This window comes from Oncorhynchus mykiss, chromosome 1 (genome assembly GCF_057628025.1).
Source record: "Oncorhynchus mykiss isolate SJ-2025 chromosome 1, ASM5762802v1, whole genome shotgun sequence".
In the NCBI taxonomy this organism is placed as follows: Eukaryota; Metazoa; Chordata; class Actinopteri; order Salmoniformes; family Salmonidae; genus Oncorhynchus; species Oncorhynchus mykiss.
Genome location: NC_143022.1, coordinates 30130502 through 30146878, shown reverse-complemented (window position 1 = coordinate 30146878; position 16377 = coordinate 30130502). Strand labels below are relative to the sequence as shown.

Genomic DNA, 16377 nt, shown 5'->3' with positions numbered 1-16377 from the left:
CAGTGTGAAAAGTATAAGTAGTATCAAAATGTTTTTTTCAAGCACACTAACCAATGGTAGTCTGGACATTTTAAAGCTGTTTTGGTGTTTGTAGCTTTCACGGTTTTGGCGCTAGAGGTTCCAGCTAAATTATTATTAATTAGGAAATGTGGACCACAGTAGTGTTTTTGAGGAATTGTGATTTAGCAGTCAGAATAGTAGTGTTCACACCTGGACAGCCCACAGTGGACCTCAGTATCCTGATAAAAGGGACATCACATTGTATCACTTTCTGTTCCACAGATTAGTTGTAATCATGTATTTAAATTGACAAATCATACTGCATATTCAGTTTCAACAGAGGAAATGGTAGCCATTAAAAAAAACACTTTTTCTTTTTTTCAATACTGAGGAAGGTTGAATGAATGGAGTGCTGAACAGTTTCACGACAAAGTGGTCATCAACAGACCAGGATGTGGATGATAGATAGCATTGTTGATTATTAACCTGAAAATTAGGCTACTTAGCCAATTAAATTTGAAAAGCCTTGCTCAACAACCTGTTGTGATAGGTCGTAAAATAAATGTCGTTGGACTGCTGACCCACTTTTAGAGTGATTTCATGGACATGGAAATGCATTGTACATGTAGACCTACATACAGGCTGCAAGGCCACAATGTTCGTCAGGATGATTATGAAAACAGGTTGAGCAGATTTCCATTTGGCATCCATCAGCACCACAGAGATATGTTGTTAATATCATCGGAGCAGAACCCATCTGCGAATGTGTCGAATATGAATACTTGCAGAGTTTAAAATTGGCTTAGTTGTTTTTAATAGTTCTGCCACACTAAGGATCATTATGGCTTCACATGTACAAATCTATGGTCTCACCCATTTTATGGCATGAAATCCACACAGTGGATAGACCTAAAGATGATATCTCTCTTTTGAATAGTGGGAAAGCCATTCAAAAATGAGTACTGTAGAAGTTCCCCATGTTGTCAGTGATTATTTACTTAGTGTTGAGGAGTAACGGATTACATGTAACGGATTACATGTAATGGTAACTATAATCCGTTACATTACCAGCAAAAATATTGTAATCAGAGTACAGATACTTTTGAAAAACTAGATGATTACTTTGAGGATTACTTTTAAATTCAGAAAGTATGTTTGCGGAAAAACATTGTAGACACCTCTCTGTTTTCTCAATGACATTGAAATCAGCATTGAAAAAAGGCGCAAATTTACATTTGTTCCACCTGAGTGAGTCTGACCACAAGTCAGAGACTACTATGATAACACACCAGATGTGTTTGATGGATCAAGGGAAATTATCAGGAATAGGCTTTTGTAGGCTACAGTTCAAGCTGTCTTCCAAAGGTGAGCATCCAGGTCAGCATCCAAAGATTATCCAACTTGAATAAACGCTTATAGGTAAGGATGACAGCACTGGTGTAGTCTACAGTGATACTTATTATTGATATCTACATAGCGCATTGATGTGAATCCCACTGCTTGCTCTCTCATTTAGCTATTTGCGCCTTACACGGAACTCAAACCGGCTGAGTGCGTGCGCCATCGTGCATACATTTATTTTTTCCCCCTACACCAAACGCGATCACGACACTCAGGTTAAAATATAAAAAAAACTCTGAACCAATTACATTAATTTGGGGACAGGTCGAAAAGCATTAAACATTTATGGCAATTTAGCTAGTTAGCTTGCACTTGCTAGCTAATTTGTCCTTTTTAGCTAGTTTGCTGTTGCTAGCTAATTTGTCCTGGGATATAAACATTGAGTTGTTATTTTACCTGAAATGCACAAGGTCCTCTACTCCGACAATTAATCCACACATAAAACGGTCAACCGAATCGTTTCTAGTCATCTCTCCTCCTTCCAGGCTTTTTCATCTTTGAACTTATATGGTGATTGGCATCTAAACCTTCATAGTATTACCACGACGACCGGCAACACAGTTCGTCTTTCAATCACCCACGTGGGTATAACCAATGAGGAGATGGCACGTGGGTACCTGCTTCTATAAACCAATGAGGAGATGGGAGAGGCAGGAACTGCAGCACGATCTGTGTCAGAAATAGAAAGGACTTCTATTTTAGCCCTTGGCAACGCAGACGCTCGTTGACGCGCGAACAGTGTGGGTGCAATAATTGAATAACATAGATTTCTACATTTATTTTGCAACGCTCGCAGACCGTGTAGTCACGGTATTACGGATTGTGGTTGTTGTGGATGGCTGTTCACAAATGTGTATTTGAACCAAATAATGGTTGAATTCAAGAAGTTTAAGCTGCCTATCAATAATTGTTTTTGAAACCAGTGGACAGCCAGTGAAAAATGTGCTCTTGCAACAGCTGCATAGTGCGGATCCAAGCCTATGGAAGAAAAGTGCGGCTTTTTTTGCTCAATCTAATTCATGCTGATTTTTTTTAAAGTCCATAGGCCTAATGGACACATGCTCAAACTCGCACACTTTTGATAGACTTAATGGGGCAATCTGTAGATGCTACATCCATTTTTGGATTCATAAATTATATATATATATCCATTGATTCTTGAAGGATCTAACTTAGAATTGCCTCATGAGTTTAGTTCAACTGTTACACCCAAAAGCTTGTTTTTCTCCTTGAGACGGAAGGGGTACAACATTTATTAGAATGACTGGAATTCTGATAGACTTTGGTTGTTAATGTAAAGATATAATTTAATCATTATTATATGTAGTAGAAATTGATGGATTAGAAGAAGCCTACATAACCAAACCATAAAGGCCAGCTATGTAAACTTTAACATTGATTTATCCTGCAATAAAAGTAACTGAATGTAATCGGAGTACGTTGCTGAGTTTGGGTAATCCAAAAGTTACGTTACCGATTACAATTTTGGACATGTAACTAGTAACTGTAATAGATTACATTTAGAAAGTAACCTACCCAACCCTGTTTACTAATAATGTTTTCCCTATGTCTATAGTCATATGAGGTCAGTCCAATGTGCATTCAACACGCCATTAGCAAAGCACTACTATGGTTTATTTTCCTCCTATTTGGCTTCCGACAGAAAGAGCTGAGTCACTTTGAAGTGCACACTTAGCAAATTTCTTGCCCGATAGTCAGAGTCCACAGACCACTGCCAGCTCATAGCCTTTACAGTCGATAAGGGCACCTGTTCATAGCCGCAGGAAGTAGGGGTGCTGATGAATCAAAATCCTGCCAAAATATATTTAAAGAAAAAATAATATATGTATAAAATAAACTTTTTCCCACCAAATTAGTGCACTAGGCCTATTACTCCTGTATGAGCAGAGAAAAATACCCCTTGACAGCACCTCCACCCCAAAACATTTTCAAATCAAATTTATTTATATAGCCCTTCGTACATCAGCTGATATCTCAAAGTGCTGTACAGAAACCCAGCCTAAAACCCCAAACAGCAAGCAATGCAGGTGTTGAAGCACATTGGCTAGGAAAAACTCCCTAGAAAGGCCAAAACCTAGGAAGAAACCGAGAGGAACCAGGCTATGAGGGGTGGCCAGTCCTCTTCTGACTGTGCCGGGTGGAGATTATAACAGAACATGGCCAAGATGTTCAAATGTTCATAAATGACCAGCATGGTCAAATAATAGGTCTGGGACAGGTAGCACGTCCGGTGAACGGGTCAGGATTCCATAGCCGCAGGCAGAACAGTTGAAACTGGAGCAGCAGTACGGCCAGATGGACTGGGGATAGCAAGGAGTCATCATGCCAGGTAGTCCTGAGGCATGGTCCTACGGCTCAGGTCCTCTGAGAGAGAGAAAGAAAGCGAGAATTAGAGAGAGCATACTTAAATTCACACAGGACAACGGATAAGACAGGAGAAGTACTCCAGATATAACAAACTGACCCTAGCCCCCCGACACACAAACTACTGCAGCATAAATACTGGAGGCTGAGACAGGAGGGGTCAGGAGACACTGTGGCCCCATCCAATGATACCCCCAGACAGGGCCAAACAGGAAGGATATAACCCCACCCACTTTGCCAAAGCACAGCCCCCACACCACTAGAGGGATATCTTCAACCACCAACTTACCATCCTGAGACAAGGCCGAGTATAGCCCACAAAGATCTCCGTCACGGCACAACCCAAAGGGGGGGCGCCAACACAGACAGGAAGATCACATCAGTGACTCAACCCACTCAAGTGACCCACCCCTCCTAGGGACGGCATGAAAGAGCACCAGTAAGCCAGTGACTCAGCCCCTGTAATAGGGTTAGAGGCAGAGAATCCCAGTGGAAAGAGGGGAACCTGCCAGGCAAAGACAGCAAGGGGGGTTCATTGCTCCAGAGCCTTTCCGTTCACCTTCACACTCCTGGGCCAGACTACACTCAATTAAATGACCCACTGAAGAGATGAGTCTTCAGTAAAGACTTAAAGGTTGAGACCGAGTTTGCGTCTCTCACATGGGTAGGCAGACCAGTCCATAAAAATTGAGCTCTATAGGAGAAAGCCCTGCCCCCAGCTGTTTGCTTAGAAATTCTAGGGACAATTAGGAGGCCTGCGTCTTGTGACCGTAGCGTACGTGTAGGTATGTACGGCAGGACCAAATCAGAGAGATAGGTAGGAGCAAGCCCATGTAATGCTTTGTAGGTTAGCAGTAAAACCTTGAAATCAGTCATTGCCTTGACAGGAAGCCAGTGTAGGGAGGCTAGCACTGGAGTAATATGATCACATTTTTTGGTTCTAGTCAGGATTCTAGCAGCCGTATTTAGCACTAACTGAAGTTTATTTAGTGCTTTATCCGGGTAGCCGGAAAGTAGAGCATTGCAGTAGTCTAACCTAGAAGTAACAAAAGCATGGATTCATTTTTCTGCATCATTTTTGGACAGAAAGTTTCTGATTTTTGCAATGTTACGTAGATGGAAAAAATCTGTCCTTGAAACAGTCTTGATATGTTCGTCAAAAGAGAGATCTGGGTCCAGAGTAATGCCGAGGTCCTTCACAGTTGTATTTGAGACGACTGTACAACCATTAAGAGTAATTGTCAGATTCAACAGAAGATCTCTTTGTTTGTTGGGACCTAGAACAAGCATCTCTGTTTTGTTCGAGTTTAAAAGTAGAAAGTTTGCAGCCATCCACTTCCTTATGTCTGAAACATAGGCTTCTAGCGAGGGCAATTTTGGGGCTTCACCATGTTTCATTGAAATGTACAGTTGTGTGTCATCCGCATAGCAGTGAAAGTTAACATTCTGTTTTCAAATGACATCCCCAAGAGGTAAAATATATAGTGAAAACAATAGTGGTCCTAAAACGGAACCTTGAGGAACACCGGAATTCACAGTTGAATTGTCAGAGGACAAACCATTCACAGAGACAAACTGATATCTTTCCGACAGATAAGATCTAAACCAGGCCAGAACTTGTCCGTGTAGACTAATTTGGGTTTCCAATCTCTCCAAAAGAATGTGGCGATCAATGGTATCAAAAGCAGCACTAAGGTTTTCCCGCGGCCATGCACCTGTCGGCTACAACGTATTTGGATTGTACTCAAGGCTATATGGGTTACTACTGTATAGTACTGTATATAAAGTGTAATAATGGCGATTATTTTTAATGTACTTAGCTACATTAATATGCAATAATAAGAACCCTTTATTTTTAAGTATCAACATACAGTGCCTTGCGAAAGTATTCGGCCCCCTTGAACTTTGCGACCTTTTGCCACATTTCAGGCTTCAAACATAAAGATATAAAACTGTATTTTTTTGTGAAGAATCAACAACAAGTGGGACACAATCATGAAGTGGAACGACATTTATTGGATATTTCAAACTTTTTTAACAAATCAAAAACTGAAAAATTGGCCGTGCAAAATTATTCAGCCCCCTTAAGTTAATACTTTGTAGCGCCACCTTTTGCTGCGATTACAGCTGTAAGTCGCTTGGGGTATGTCTCTATCAGTTTTGCACATCGAGAGACTGAAATCTTTTCCCATTCCTCCTTGCAAAACAGCTCGAGCTCAGTGAGGTTGGATGGAGAGCATTTGTGAACAGCAGTTTTCAGTTCTTTCCACAGATTCTCGATTGGATTCAGGTCTGGACTTTGACTTGGCCATTCTAACACCTGGATATGTTTATTTTTGAACCATTCCATTGTAGATTTTGCTTTATGTTTTGGATCATTGTCTTGTTGGAAGACAAATCTCCGTCCCAGTCTCAGGTCTTTTGCAGACTCCATCAGGTTTTCTTCCAGAATGGTCCTGTATTTGGCTCCATCCATCTTCCCATCAATTTTAACCATCTTCCCTATCCCTGCTGAAGAAAAGCAGGCCAAAACCATGATGCTGCCACCACCATGTTTGACAGTGGGGATAGTGTGTTCAGGGTGATGAGCTGTGTTGCTTTTACGCCAAACATAACGTTTTGCATTGTTGCCAAAAAGTTCAATTTTGGTTTCATCTGACCAGAGCACCTTCTTCCACATGTTTGGTGTGTCTCCCAGGTGGCTTGTGGCAAACTTTAAACAACACTTTTTATGGATATCTTTAAGAAATGGCTTTCTTCTTGCCACTCTTCCATAAAGGCCAGATTTGTGCAATATACGACTGATTGTTGTCCTATGGACAGAGTCTCCCACCTCAGCTGTAGATCTCTGCAGTTCATCCAGAGTGATCATGGGCCTCTTGGCTGCATCTCTGATCAGTCTTCTCCTTGTATGAGCTGAAAGTTTAGAGGGACGGCCAGGTCTTGGTAGATTTGCAGTGGTCTGATACTCCTTCCATTTCAATATTATCGCTTGCACAGTGCTCCTTGGGATGTTTAAAGCTTGGGAAATCTTTTTGTATCCAAATCCGGCTTTAAACTTCTTCACAACAGTATCTCGGACCTGCCTGGCGTGTTCCTTGTTCTTCATGATGCTCTCTGCGCTTTTAACGGACCTCTGAGACTATCACAGTGCAGGTGCATTTATACGGAGACTTGATTACACACAGGTGGATTGTATTTATCATCATTAGTCATTTAGGTCAACATTGGATCATTCAGAGATCCTCACTGAACTTCTGGAGAGAGTTTGCTGCACTGAAAGTAAAGGGGCTGAATAATTTTGCACGTCCAATTTTTCAGTTTTTGATTTGTTAAAAAAGTTTGAAATATCCAATAAATGTCGTTCCACTTTATGATTGTGTCACACTTGTTGTTGATTCTTCACAAAAAATACAGTTTTATATCTTTATGTTTGAAGCCTGAAATGTGGCAAAAGGTCGCAAAGTTCAAGGGGGCCGAATACTTTCGCAAGGCACTGTATATTTATCTGTAAGTTAACAGACTTTTCTAATAAATTGTGTCAGACTGTATAGGCCTATCTTTTGAATTCTAGCTATTTTAGAGCTCTGGGCTCAGATAATTGCTCCTGCCACCATTTTACTCCACAGTTGAAAGCCCTGGTATCTTCTTTGGTTAAGCAGCCACAATTACTAATTGATGCTGTTGGCAGGCTCTGCCTCTCTCAGTACAATTGGCCCCTCGTTTTATTATTCTCCTCATGTGGAACGCAACTCACTTCTTCCCTTTCTGGTCCAAATCTGCTTTTAAACTGGACCTGTGTATCATTGATTTATAAATTGTGAATGCTAGATCCCTGGGAAAATGATCCTATCTCTTCCAGACAGCCTAAGCTTGTTTCATGTGATGTAAGGTCATGTGCCTCATCATCAGCTTCCGCTGTCTAAGCTGTTCTCATTTAATCCTATAGAATTGAATGAGTTTCTGTCCTACTAACCCCCACTTGATGAAAAATCACAGCTAACATTGGACCACAGGTTGGCTGCAGTCGTTTTTAGCTTATCCTATTAATTGTCTTCTCTTCCAGTTACCATGAAAACATCAACCAATGACTAAGTCATTTTCCTTCCTAATTTCTAAGGTTGGTTGTGCAAGGCAACAGTGACTGACAATCCTGAAGTTCAATAGAAGTTAACAACTTTCTGTTCTATGTGTCTGCAGGGTGCTGAGGCCATGGTGCTGGAGAGTGTGATGTTTGCCATTCTGGCAGAGCGGGAGCTTGGGCCCAAACTCTATGGCATCTTCCCCCAGGGCAGACTGGAGCAGTTTGTCCCTGTAAGTGACTCTGTGGAGTGATAATCATTGATAGAGAAAACAAATATTTACGACTGTGTGCCTCTGTGTGCGTGTGTGCGTGTGTGCGTGCCTGAGTACGTGTATGTGTGTACAGGTGTACTATCTTAATTTAATCACTCTGCTGTCACAGAAAATGATCCTGCGCCGCAGTAAATGCAAACTTGTAGTGTATTCAAGGTTTAAAAAGTATTCTAAAGTTTGTAATTTCCACTTTAAATGTCAGACTTGATTTCCCCTAACAAAAAATGTATCAACCTCTACAAAAAGGTCCATTAATTATAATCCATAGAGTGTATTGATTATACTTTATTTTTATACATAAATTATTATCCACAATTCCTGTAGGATTATTTTCCTGCTGTGAGAAATTGTTCAAATTAAGATAGGAAACCTGTAGGATCTGTGCATGTTCTGTTCAGTGATGTGTGTTTAATTTACAGTATGTACAAAGGGAATACATTTGACATTTTAGTAATTTAGCAGACAGTCTTATCCAGAGCAACTTACAGGAGCAATTAAGTTTGAGTGCCTTGCTCAAGGGCACAATGACAGATTTTTTTATTTGAGCCAGCGACCTTTCGGTTACTGGACCAACGCTCTTAACTGCTAGGCTACCTGCTGCCCTAACCATACTAAATATCTTCCCTTTTTAAAGTGGCAAAAAATAGCTTGAAGTGATAAGTAAATTGATTCCATGCCCATGTTGCCGAGGCATTGTCCTAACAAGAGTTATCTTGCAAAATTCAACCCACACCTCAGGCTAGACAATTTAATCAATTGAAATAGGTACAGACCAAGAGTATAGTCATGTTCTATCTGAATCACCAGTTTTGCTTGTATGATGTACAGTACCAATCCAAAGTTTAGAAACACCTACTCAATACAAGGTTTTTCTTTATTTTACATTGTAGAATAACAGTGAAGACATCAAAACTATTAAATAACACATATGGAGTCATGTTGTAACCAAGAAAAGTGTCCCAGGTGGTTACCTCGTGAAGCTGGTTGACAGAATGATGTCTTCATTATTTATCACTTATTTTACCAGGTAAGTTGACTGAGAACACATTCTCATTTACAGCAACAACCTGGGGAATAGTTACAGGGGAAAGAATGAGCCAATTGTAAGCTGGGGATGATTAGGTGACCATATGAGGGCCAGATTGGGAATTTAGCCAGGACACCAGGGTTAAAACCAGGGTTACTCTTACAATAAGTGCAATGGGATCTTTAGTGACCACTGAGAGTCAGGACACCCATTTAACAACCCATCTGCACCCTATATAGGGCAATGTCCCAAATCACTGCCCTTGGGCATTGGGATATTTTTTTGTTTTAGACCAGCGGAAAGGGTGCCTCCTACTGGCCCTCCAACACCACTTCCAGCAGCATCAGGTCTCCCATCCAGGGACCAACCCTGCTTAGCTTCAGAAAAAAGCCAGCAGTGGTATGCAGGGTGGTATGCTGCTGGCAATGTAGAAAATAGTAAAAAAGAAAGAAAGAAAAACCCTTGAATGAGTAGGTGTATCCAAACTTTTGACTGGTACATCTTAATACATTTTTTAGAACAGCAGTAAAGATGTTTTAGTTATCCACTTAAAGTCCTCGGAGACCAAGAAACCACAGAGGTCAAGCAAATGGCCTTTAAGCAGCTTCTGCTGTGATAAGATCTTAAACTGTTAGTGTTGACAGTGGCCAGAGTGGAGGGAAGAATGCATTGAAGCTGGTTATATCCTCCATTCTTTTTGACAACCCTATCAGCAGTTGATAATGTTGTCTCTGTTTATTGTTGCATAAAAAGTTGTCAGCTTGATGGGATTTAAGACAAGCTGTATTCAGCTAAGACTTGAAGACCTGATGTCCTTTGTGTTAATAGAGTCGCAAATTGGACACAGATGAGCTGAGCATGCCAAGCATATCTGCTGAAATAGCTGAGAAGATGGCCAAGTTCCATGGTATGAGGATGCCTTTCAACAAGGAGCCCAAATGGCTGTTTGGAACTATCGACAAGTGAGTTGGTCTCTTATAATGCAATTTCCAATAGAAACTGTAAACCCTCTTTGCCTAACCTGACCTCACTGAAAGCTCCAAACAAACATTAGCTATCACACATATCTCCTCTTACAAAATGGTTGCTAGTTTGCTTTTGTTGGTCAATCCTCAAGTCACCTGGTTTGAGAATAACAGAGAGGTTAGGGGGGTAGGATGACCTGAAATATTCTGCTTTTACAAAATGTGATGCTGTTTTCAAATGAAACACAATACCTTTTTCTTGTTAAAGCTTTTAGAATTGATTTGTTTTTTTTCCACGTTTTGTTGCGTTGCATCCTTATTCTAGAGGTAATTGAATTGTTTTTTCTCTCTAATGATCTAATATAATTTCATGCAATAGCCCTCAAGTAGAAACAAATAGAGCTTGTGGAGAAAGCAGCGGTTAGAGCGTTAACGTGTGGAATGCAACGGACTGACAAACGGTACACCAAATTCCATGGGTTAAAATTGATTTGATTACATGTTAAAATTGAAACAGTATGTTTCCCAAAGTATTTGAAGAATAAAACACGCCAATAACAGACTTAGTGAATGTTCTTTGCCTTCCTTTTGATTATGTGTTTTATGAATGGCCTAGTGAATTGACTTACAGTATTTACTTACAGTTAAAACAGGGCATATAAGTTGTTTAATGGGTTAGCTTATCGGAGTGAAATATTGACTTGTTGACCTGCTTCGTGGCCTAAGGATAGTTTCAAGGAAATCACAGAGAAAAAGTTGCTTGTCCTCACAGATAATGCGTCATTTGTACGAGTATAGACAAGAAGTGCATTATCATCATCGCTGTGATAAAATTGTGATATCTCTCTTATCTTTAAACTCTACAACCTCTTGCATCCCATATGTACCCTGACTGTCCTAATGTTTCCCCTATCCACAGGTACCTGAACCAGGTGATGAGACTAACCTTCACCAGGGAGTCACACATTCGCAAGTTTGCCCGTCTGAGGAGCTATAATCTGCCCCAGGAGATGGAGAGTCTCAAGTAAGGCCACCCTGGTTCCTGAATCACGTACATAACACCTTTTAGACTAAGCACACAGGAACAGACATGAACATGTATATGCAGTAATTCAGATATGTAATAGTCACGTGGTGTTTTCCAATAAATTGGTGTGGAATCCAGTCAACAATAATAAGCCAATAATTCCATACAAAGACTCTGTTGTCTGAGTGGTTGAAATATGTGTTGGAATTTGGCATTCTGTTTTTTGGGGGGTAAACAGTGAATTAGTGGACATATACAGTGCATTCGGAAAGTATTCAGACCCCTTGACTTTTTCCACGTTTTGTTACGTTACAGCGTTATTCTGAAATGGATTACATAATTTCCCCCCCTCATAAATCTATACAAAATACCCCATAATGACAAAGCGAAAACAGGTTTTTAGAAATGTTAGCAAATGTATTAAAAATATAAACAACAGAAATACCTTATTTACATAAGTATTCAGACCCTTTGCTATGAGACTCGAAATTGAGCTCAGGTGCATCCTGTTTCCATTGATCATCCTTGAAATGTTTCTACGATTTCATTGGAGTCCACCTGTAGTAAATTCAATTGATTGGACATGATTTGGAAAGGCACACACCTTGACAGTACATGTCAGAGCAAAAATCCAAGCCATGAGGTCGAAGCAATTGTCCGTAGAGCTCAGAGACAGGATTGTGTCGAGGCACAGATCTGGGGAAGGGTACCAAAAATGTTCTGCAGCATTGAAGGTCCCCAAGAACACAGTAGCCTCCATCATTATTAAATGTACAAAGTTTGGAACCACCAAGACTCTTCCTAGAGCTGGCCGCCCGGCCAAACTGAGCAATTGGGGGAGAAGGGCCTTGGTCAGGGAGGTGACTAAGAATCCGATGGTCACGCTGACAGAGCTCCAGAGTTCCTCTGTGGAGTTGGTTGTCCTTCTGGAAGGATCTCCCATCTCTGCAGCACTCCACCAATCAGGCCTTTATGGTAGAGTGGCCACTCCTTTGTAAAAGGCACACGACAGCCCGCTTGGAGTTTGCCAAAAGGCACCTAAAGGACTCTCAGACAATGAGAAACAAGATTTTCTGGACTGCCAAGATTGAACTATTTTGCCTGAATGCCAAGCGCCACATTTGGAGGAAACCTGGCACCATCCCTACGTTGAAGCATGGTTTTGCCAGCATCATGCTGTTGGGAGGTTTTTCTGCAGCATAAACTGGGAGACTAGTCAGGATCTAGGGAAAGATGAAAAGAGCAAAGTACAGAGAGATCCTTGAAAAAAAAAAAACCTGCTCAGGATCTCAGACTGGGGCGAAGGTTCACCTTCCAACAGGACAACAACCCTAAGCACACAGCCAAGACACCGCAGGATTGGCTTTGGACAAGTCTCTGAATGTCCTTGATTGGCCCAGCCAGAGCTCGGATTTGAACCCAATCTCTGGAGACACCTGAAAATAGCTATGCAGCGACGCTTCCCATCCAACCTGACAGAGCTTGAGAGGATCTGCAGAGAAGAATGGGAGAAACTCCCAGCTTGTAGCGTCATACCCGAGAAGACTCAAGGCTGTAATTGCTGCCAAAGGTACTTCAACAAAGTACTGAGTAAAGGGTCTGAATACTTACGTAAAGGTGACATTTCATACCTAAAAAACAGTTTTCTCTTTGTCATTATGGGGTATTGTGTGTAAATTGATTAGGGGGAAAACGATTTAATTCATGTTAGAATAAGGCTGTAACGTAACAAAAGGTGGAAAAAGTCATGGGGTCTGAATACTTTCCGAATGCATTCTAACTTCTGCTTCTTACCTCCTGAAATATGGTTTGTTTTTCTTTGTAGATCTTTGCTGGACTCCACTCACTCCCCTGTTGTTTTCTGCCACAATGACTGTCAAGAGGGTAAGGATTTTAGGCATAGCATTGCTTTCTGTAAAGCTAGTGAAGATAGTATTTTAAATACAAGGTATTGTACTGTGTGGTGTAATAATTATTCCTGTCATCCTTTAGGAAATGTCCTGCTCCTCAGTGGTCGTGAGGGCTCTGACGAACAGAAGCTCATGCTGATTGACTTTGAATACAGCAGTTATAACTACAGGTCTGTAACTCAGGCCCTAGTGCATACTGTAATCATCCCCTTTATTACTGTAATCGTCCCCTTTATTACCGTAATCATCCCCTTTACTTCCGAGTCATAGACAAAACTTGTATACTGAATGTACAGCATTTCTTTGGGTTTCTGAGAGCTGAGGCACATTCCTCAGAAAAGGAGCTAGATCCAGCAGTAAACACTGTCTGTCCAAGGTGACACTTTCTCTGCAGAATGTAAATCGTATTTAACACAGAGAGGGATGGAAGGAATTTACCCAGGTAGTTTGATTTGTCATGTTTTTTACAACATTTAAGACAAGAACGTAGTCGCACATATTTGTGATCCAAAACATCTGGGTGTCTGAGTCTTATTTCATCATGTAAACAAGCCAGCCAGACCAAACAATCCATCCAGTATCTTACTGTAGTTTTTCCTGTACCACTTAGTATTGAGTTTGTTTTGTAAAGTGTGGAATTCATGAGTGCCCTATTTCTCGGAAAGGACTTTCACTGTTGTTGGCCTTGGCTCACAGCTAAGTTAGTACCGTCAAAACAGCCCACCCCTGCCGTCCTGACCCTCAGGCTCTCTCATGGTCATTGTACGTCACCACACGTGCTCCTCATTCTCAAGCCGGATCAGGTTTCACTGGGATCTCCTGTGTCCTCCCCAAAGCTTTGATTGTATGGGGGTCTAGGGTAAAACATAGATCATGTTTAGGAAGCTGGGTGCTCATAATAAAACAGTATTAAGTCTAATGGACATCTGTACGCTATGACAAAAGTCCAAGGAGGCCCATATTAGACTCACATTTTGTTTGTTTTCCCACTGTTTTTCTTCCAAGTCGGGTTCATTGGCAGCTAGTGTGGCTCGCTTGAAAGGGCTTGAACTGTACAGGTTTTCAACATTGACCCATATTGCCGCAGCCACGGGTAGAGAAAGGTTGGAATGGAGTTTAGCCTCCAAGTTGTTCCTTTTGTCTGGTTTCCACAGCAACTGTGATTCCCTTCGCAAAGAGCTACCTATTTTCACTCCCTTTGTGAGAACGTCTCTTCCTTTGCTATGGGAACATTTTACTGTAGGTCTAGTTTTCATTTGGACAAGCAAGGAAAGAGCCCAAGGAATCATAATCCTGAATACATGTGGCAATACAATGTCAGTCAAATTAAATCTTATTTGTCACAGGGGCTGAATACAACAAGTGTAGACCATTCAATGAAATGCTTACTTTACATGCCTTTCCCGACAGTGCAGAAGAAGAAAATAAAAACACAATAGAAATAAAACATAAGAATGAAGCTACAGTGCCTTCAGAAAGTATTCAGACCCCTTGACTTTTTCCACATTTTGTTAGGCTTCAGCCTTAATCTACAGTTTATTAAATTGTTTTTTTCCCTCATCAATCTGTGTTGCTATCATGTTGTGTTGCTGCCATGCTATGTTATCTTAGGTCAAATCAAATTTTATCTGTCACATCCACATGGTTAGCAGATGTTATAGCGAGTGTAGCGAAATGCTTGTGGTTCTAGTTCTGACAGTGCAGTAATATCTAACAAGTAATCTAACAAATTCACAACAACTACCTTACACACACACAAGTGTAAAGGGATGGAATAAGATATAAGATATAAATATATAATATATGGATGAGCGATGGCCGTGCGGGATAGGCAAAATGCAATAGATGGTATAAAATACAGTATATACATATGAGATGAGTAATGTAGGATATATAAACATTATTAAAGTGGCATTATTTAAAGTGAGCCTCTATGTTAGTGATGTCTGTTTAACCGTCTGATGGCATTGAGATAGAAGCTGTTTTTTTGCACCAGCACTGACCTCGCCTTCTGGATGATAGCGGGGTGAACAGGCAGTGGCTCGGGTGGTTGTTGTCCTTGATGATCTTTTTGGCCTTCCTGTGACATCGGGTGTTGTCGGTGTCCTGGAGGGAAGGTAGTTTTCCCACGGTGATGCGTTGTGCAGACCTCACTACCCTCTGGAGAGCCTTGCGGTTGAGGGTGTGCAGTTGCCGTACTGGTGATACAATCTGACAGGATGCTTTCGATTGTGCATCTGTGAAAATTTGAGCGTTTTAGGTGACATGCCAAATTTATTCAGCCTCCTGAAGAGGCGCAACAGCACACTGTCTGCATGGGTGGACCATTTCAGTTTGTCTGTGATGTGTACGCTGAGGAACTGAAAACTTTCCACCTTCTCCACTACTGTCCCATCGATGTGGATAGGGGGGTGCTCCCTCTGCTGTTTCCTGAAGTTCACGATCATCTCCTATGTTTTGTTGATGTTGAGTGAGAGGTTATTTTCCTGACACCACATTCCGAGTGCCCTCACCTCCTCCCTGTAGCCTGTCTCGTCGTTGTTGGTAATCAAGCCCACTACTGTTGTGTCGTCTGCAAATATGATGATTGTGTTGGAGGCATGCATGGCCACGCAGTCATGGGTGAACAGGGAGTACAGGAAGGGGCTGAGCATGCACCCTTGTGGGACCCCAGTGTTGAGGATCAGTGAAGTGGAGATGTTGTTTACTACCTTCACCACCTGGGGAATGTCAGAATGTCCAGAACCCAATTGCACAGGACGGGGTTGAGACCCAGGGCCTCAAGCTTAATGATAAGCTTGGAGGGTACTATGGTGTTGAATGCTGAGCTGTCGTCAATGAACAGCATTCTTACATAAGTATTCCTCTTGTCCAGATGGGACAGGGCAGTGTGATGGCGATTGCATCGTCTGTGGACCTGTTGAGGCGGTATGCAAACTGAAGTGGGTCTAGGGTGGCAGGTAAGGGGGAGGTGATTTGATCCTTGACTAGTCTCTCAAAGCTCTTCATGATGACAGAAGTGAGTGCTCTGGCGGTAGTCATTTAGTTCAGTTATCTTTGCCTTTTTGGGTACAGGAACAATGGTGGCCATCTTGAAGCATGTGGGGACAGCAGACTGGGATAGGGAGCGATTGAAAATGTCCGTAAACACCAGCCAGCCAGCTGGTCTGCGCATGCTCTGAGGACGCGGCTAGGGATGCCGTCTGGGCCACCAGCCTTGCAAAGGTTAACACATTTAAATGTTGTACTGACGTTGGCCAAGGAGAAGGAGCGGGGGGGGGCCCAGTCCTTGGTAGTGGGACGCGC

General features: G+C 41.7%; 1 protein-coding gene across 9 annotated transcripts in view; it reads left to right on the top strand.

Moving 5' to 3' along the window:
• Window positions 1-16377, top strand: part of chka (choline kinase alpha) — a 36760-nt gene that overhangs the window by 9862 nt on the left and 10521 nt on the right. For 6 of the 9 annotated variants that reach the window (XM_021597978.3, XM_021597987.3, XM_090224002.1 and 3 more), the window contains 5 exons: window positions 7987-8100; window positions 9998-10131; window positions 11054-11158; window positions 12987-13045; window positions 13154-13241. In XM_021597978.3, the coding sequence (XP_021453653.1) occupies window positions 7987-8100; window positions 9998-10131; window positions 11054-11158; window positions 12987-13045; window positions 13154-13241 (500 nt within the window). The remainder of the gene's footprint in view (window positions 1-7986; window positions 8101-9997; window positions 10132-11053; window positions 11159-12986; window positions 13046-13153; window positions 13242-16377) is intronic. The other 3 variants (XM_090224179.1, XM_090224218.1, XM_090224256.1) reach the window with 1 other exon arrangement.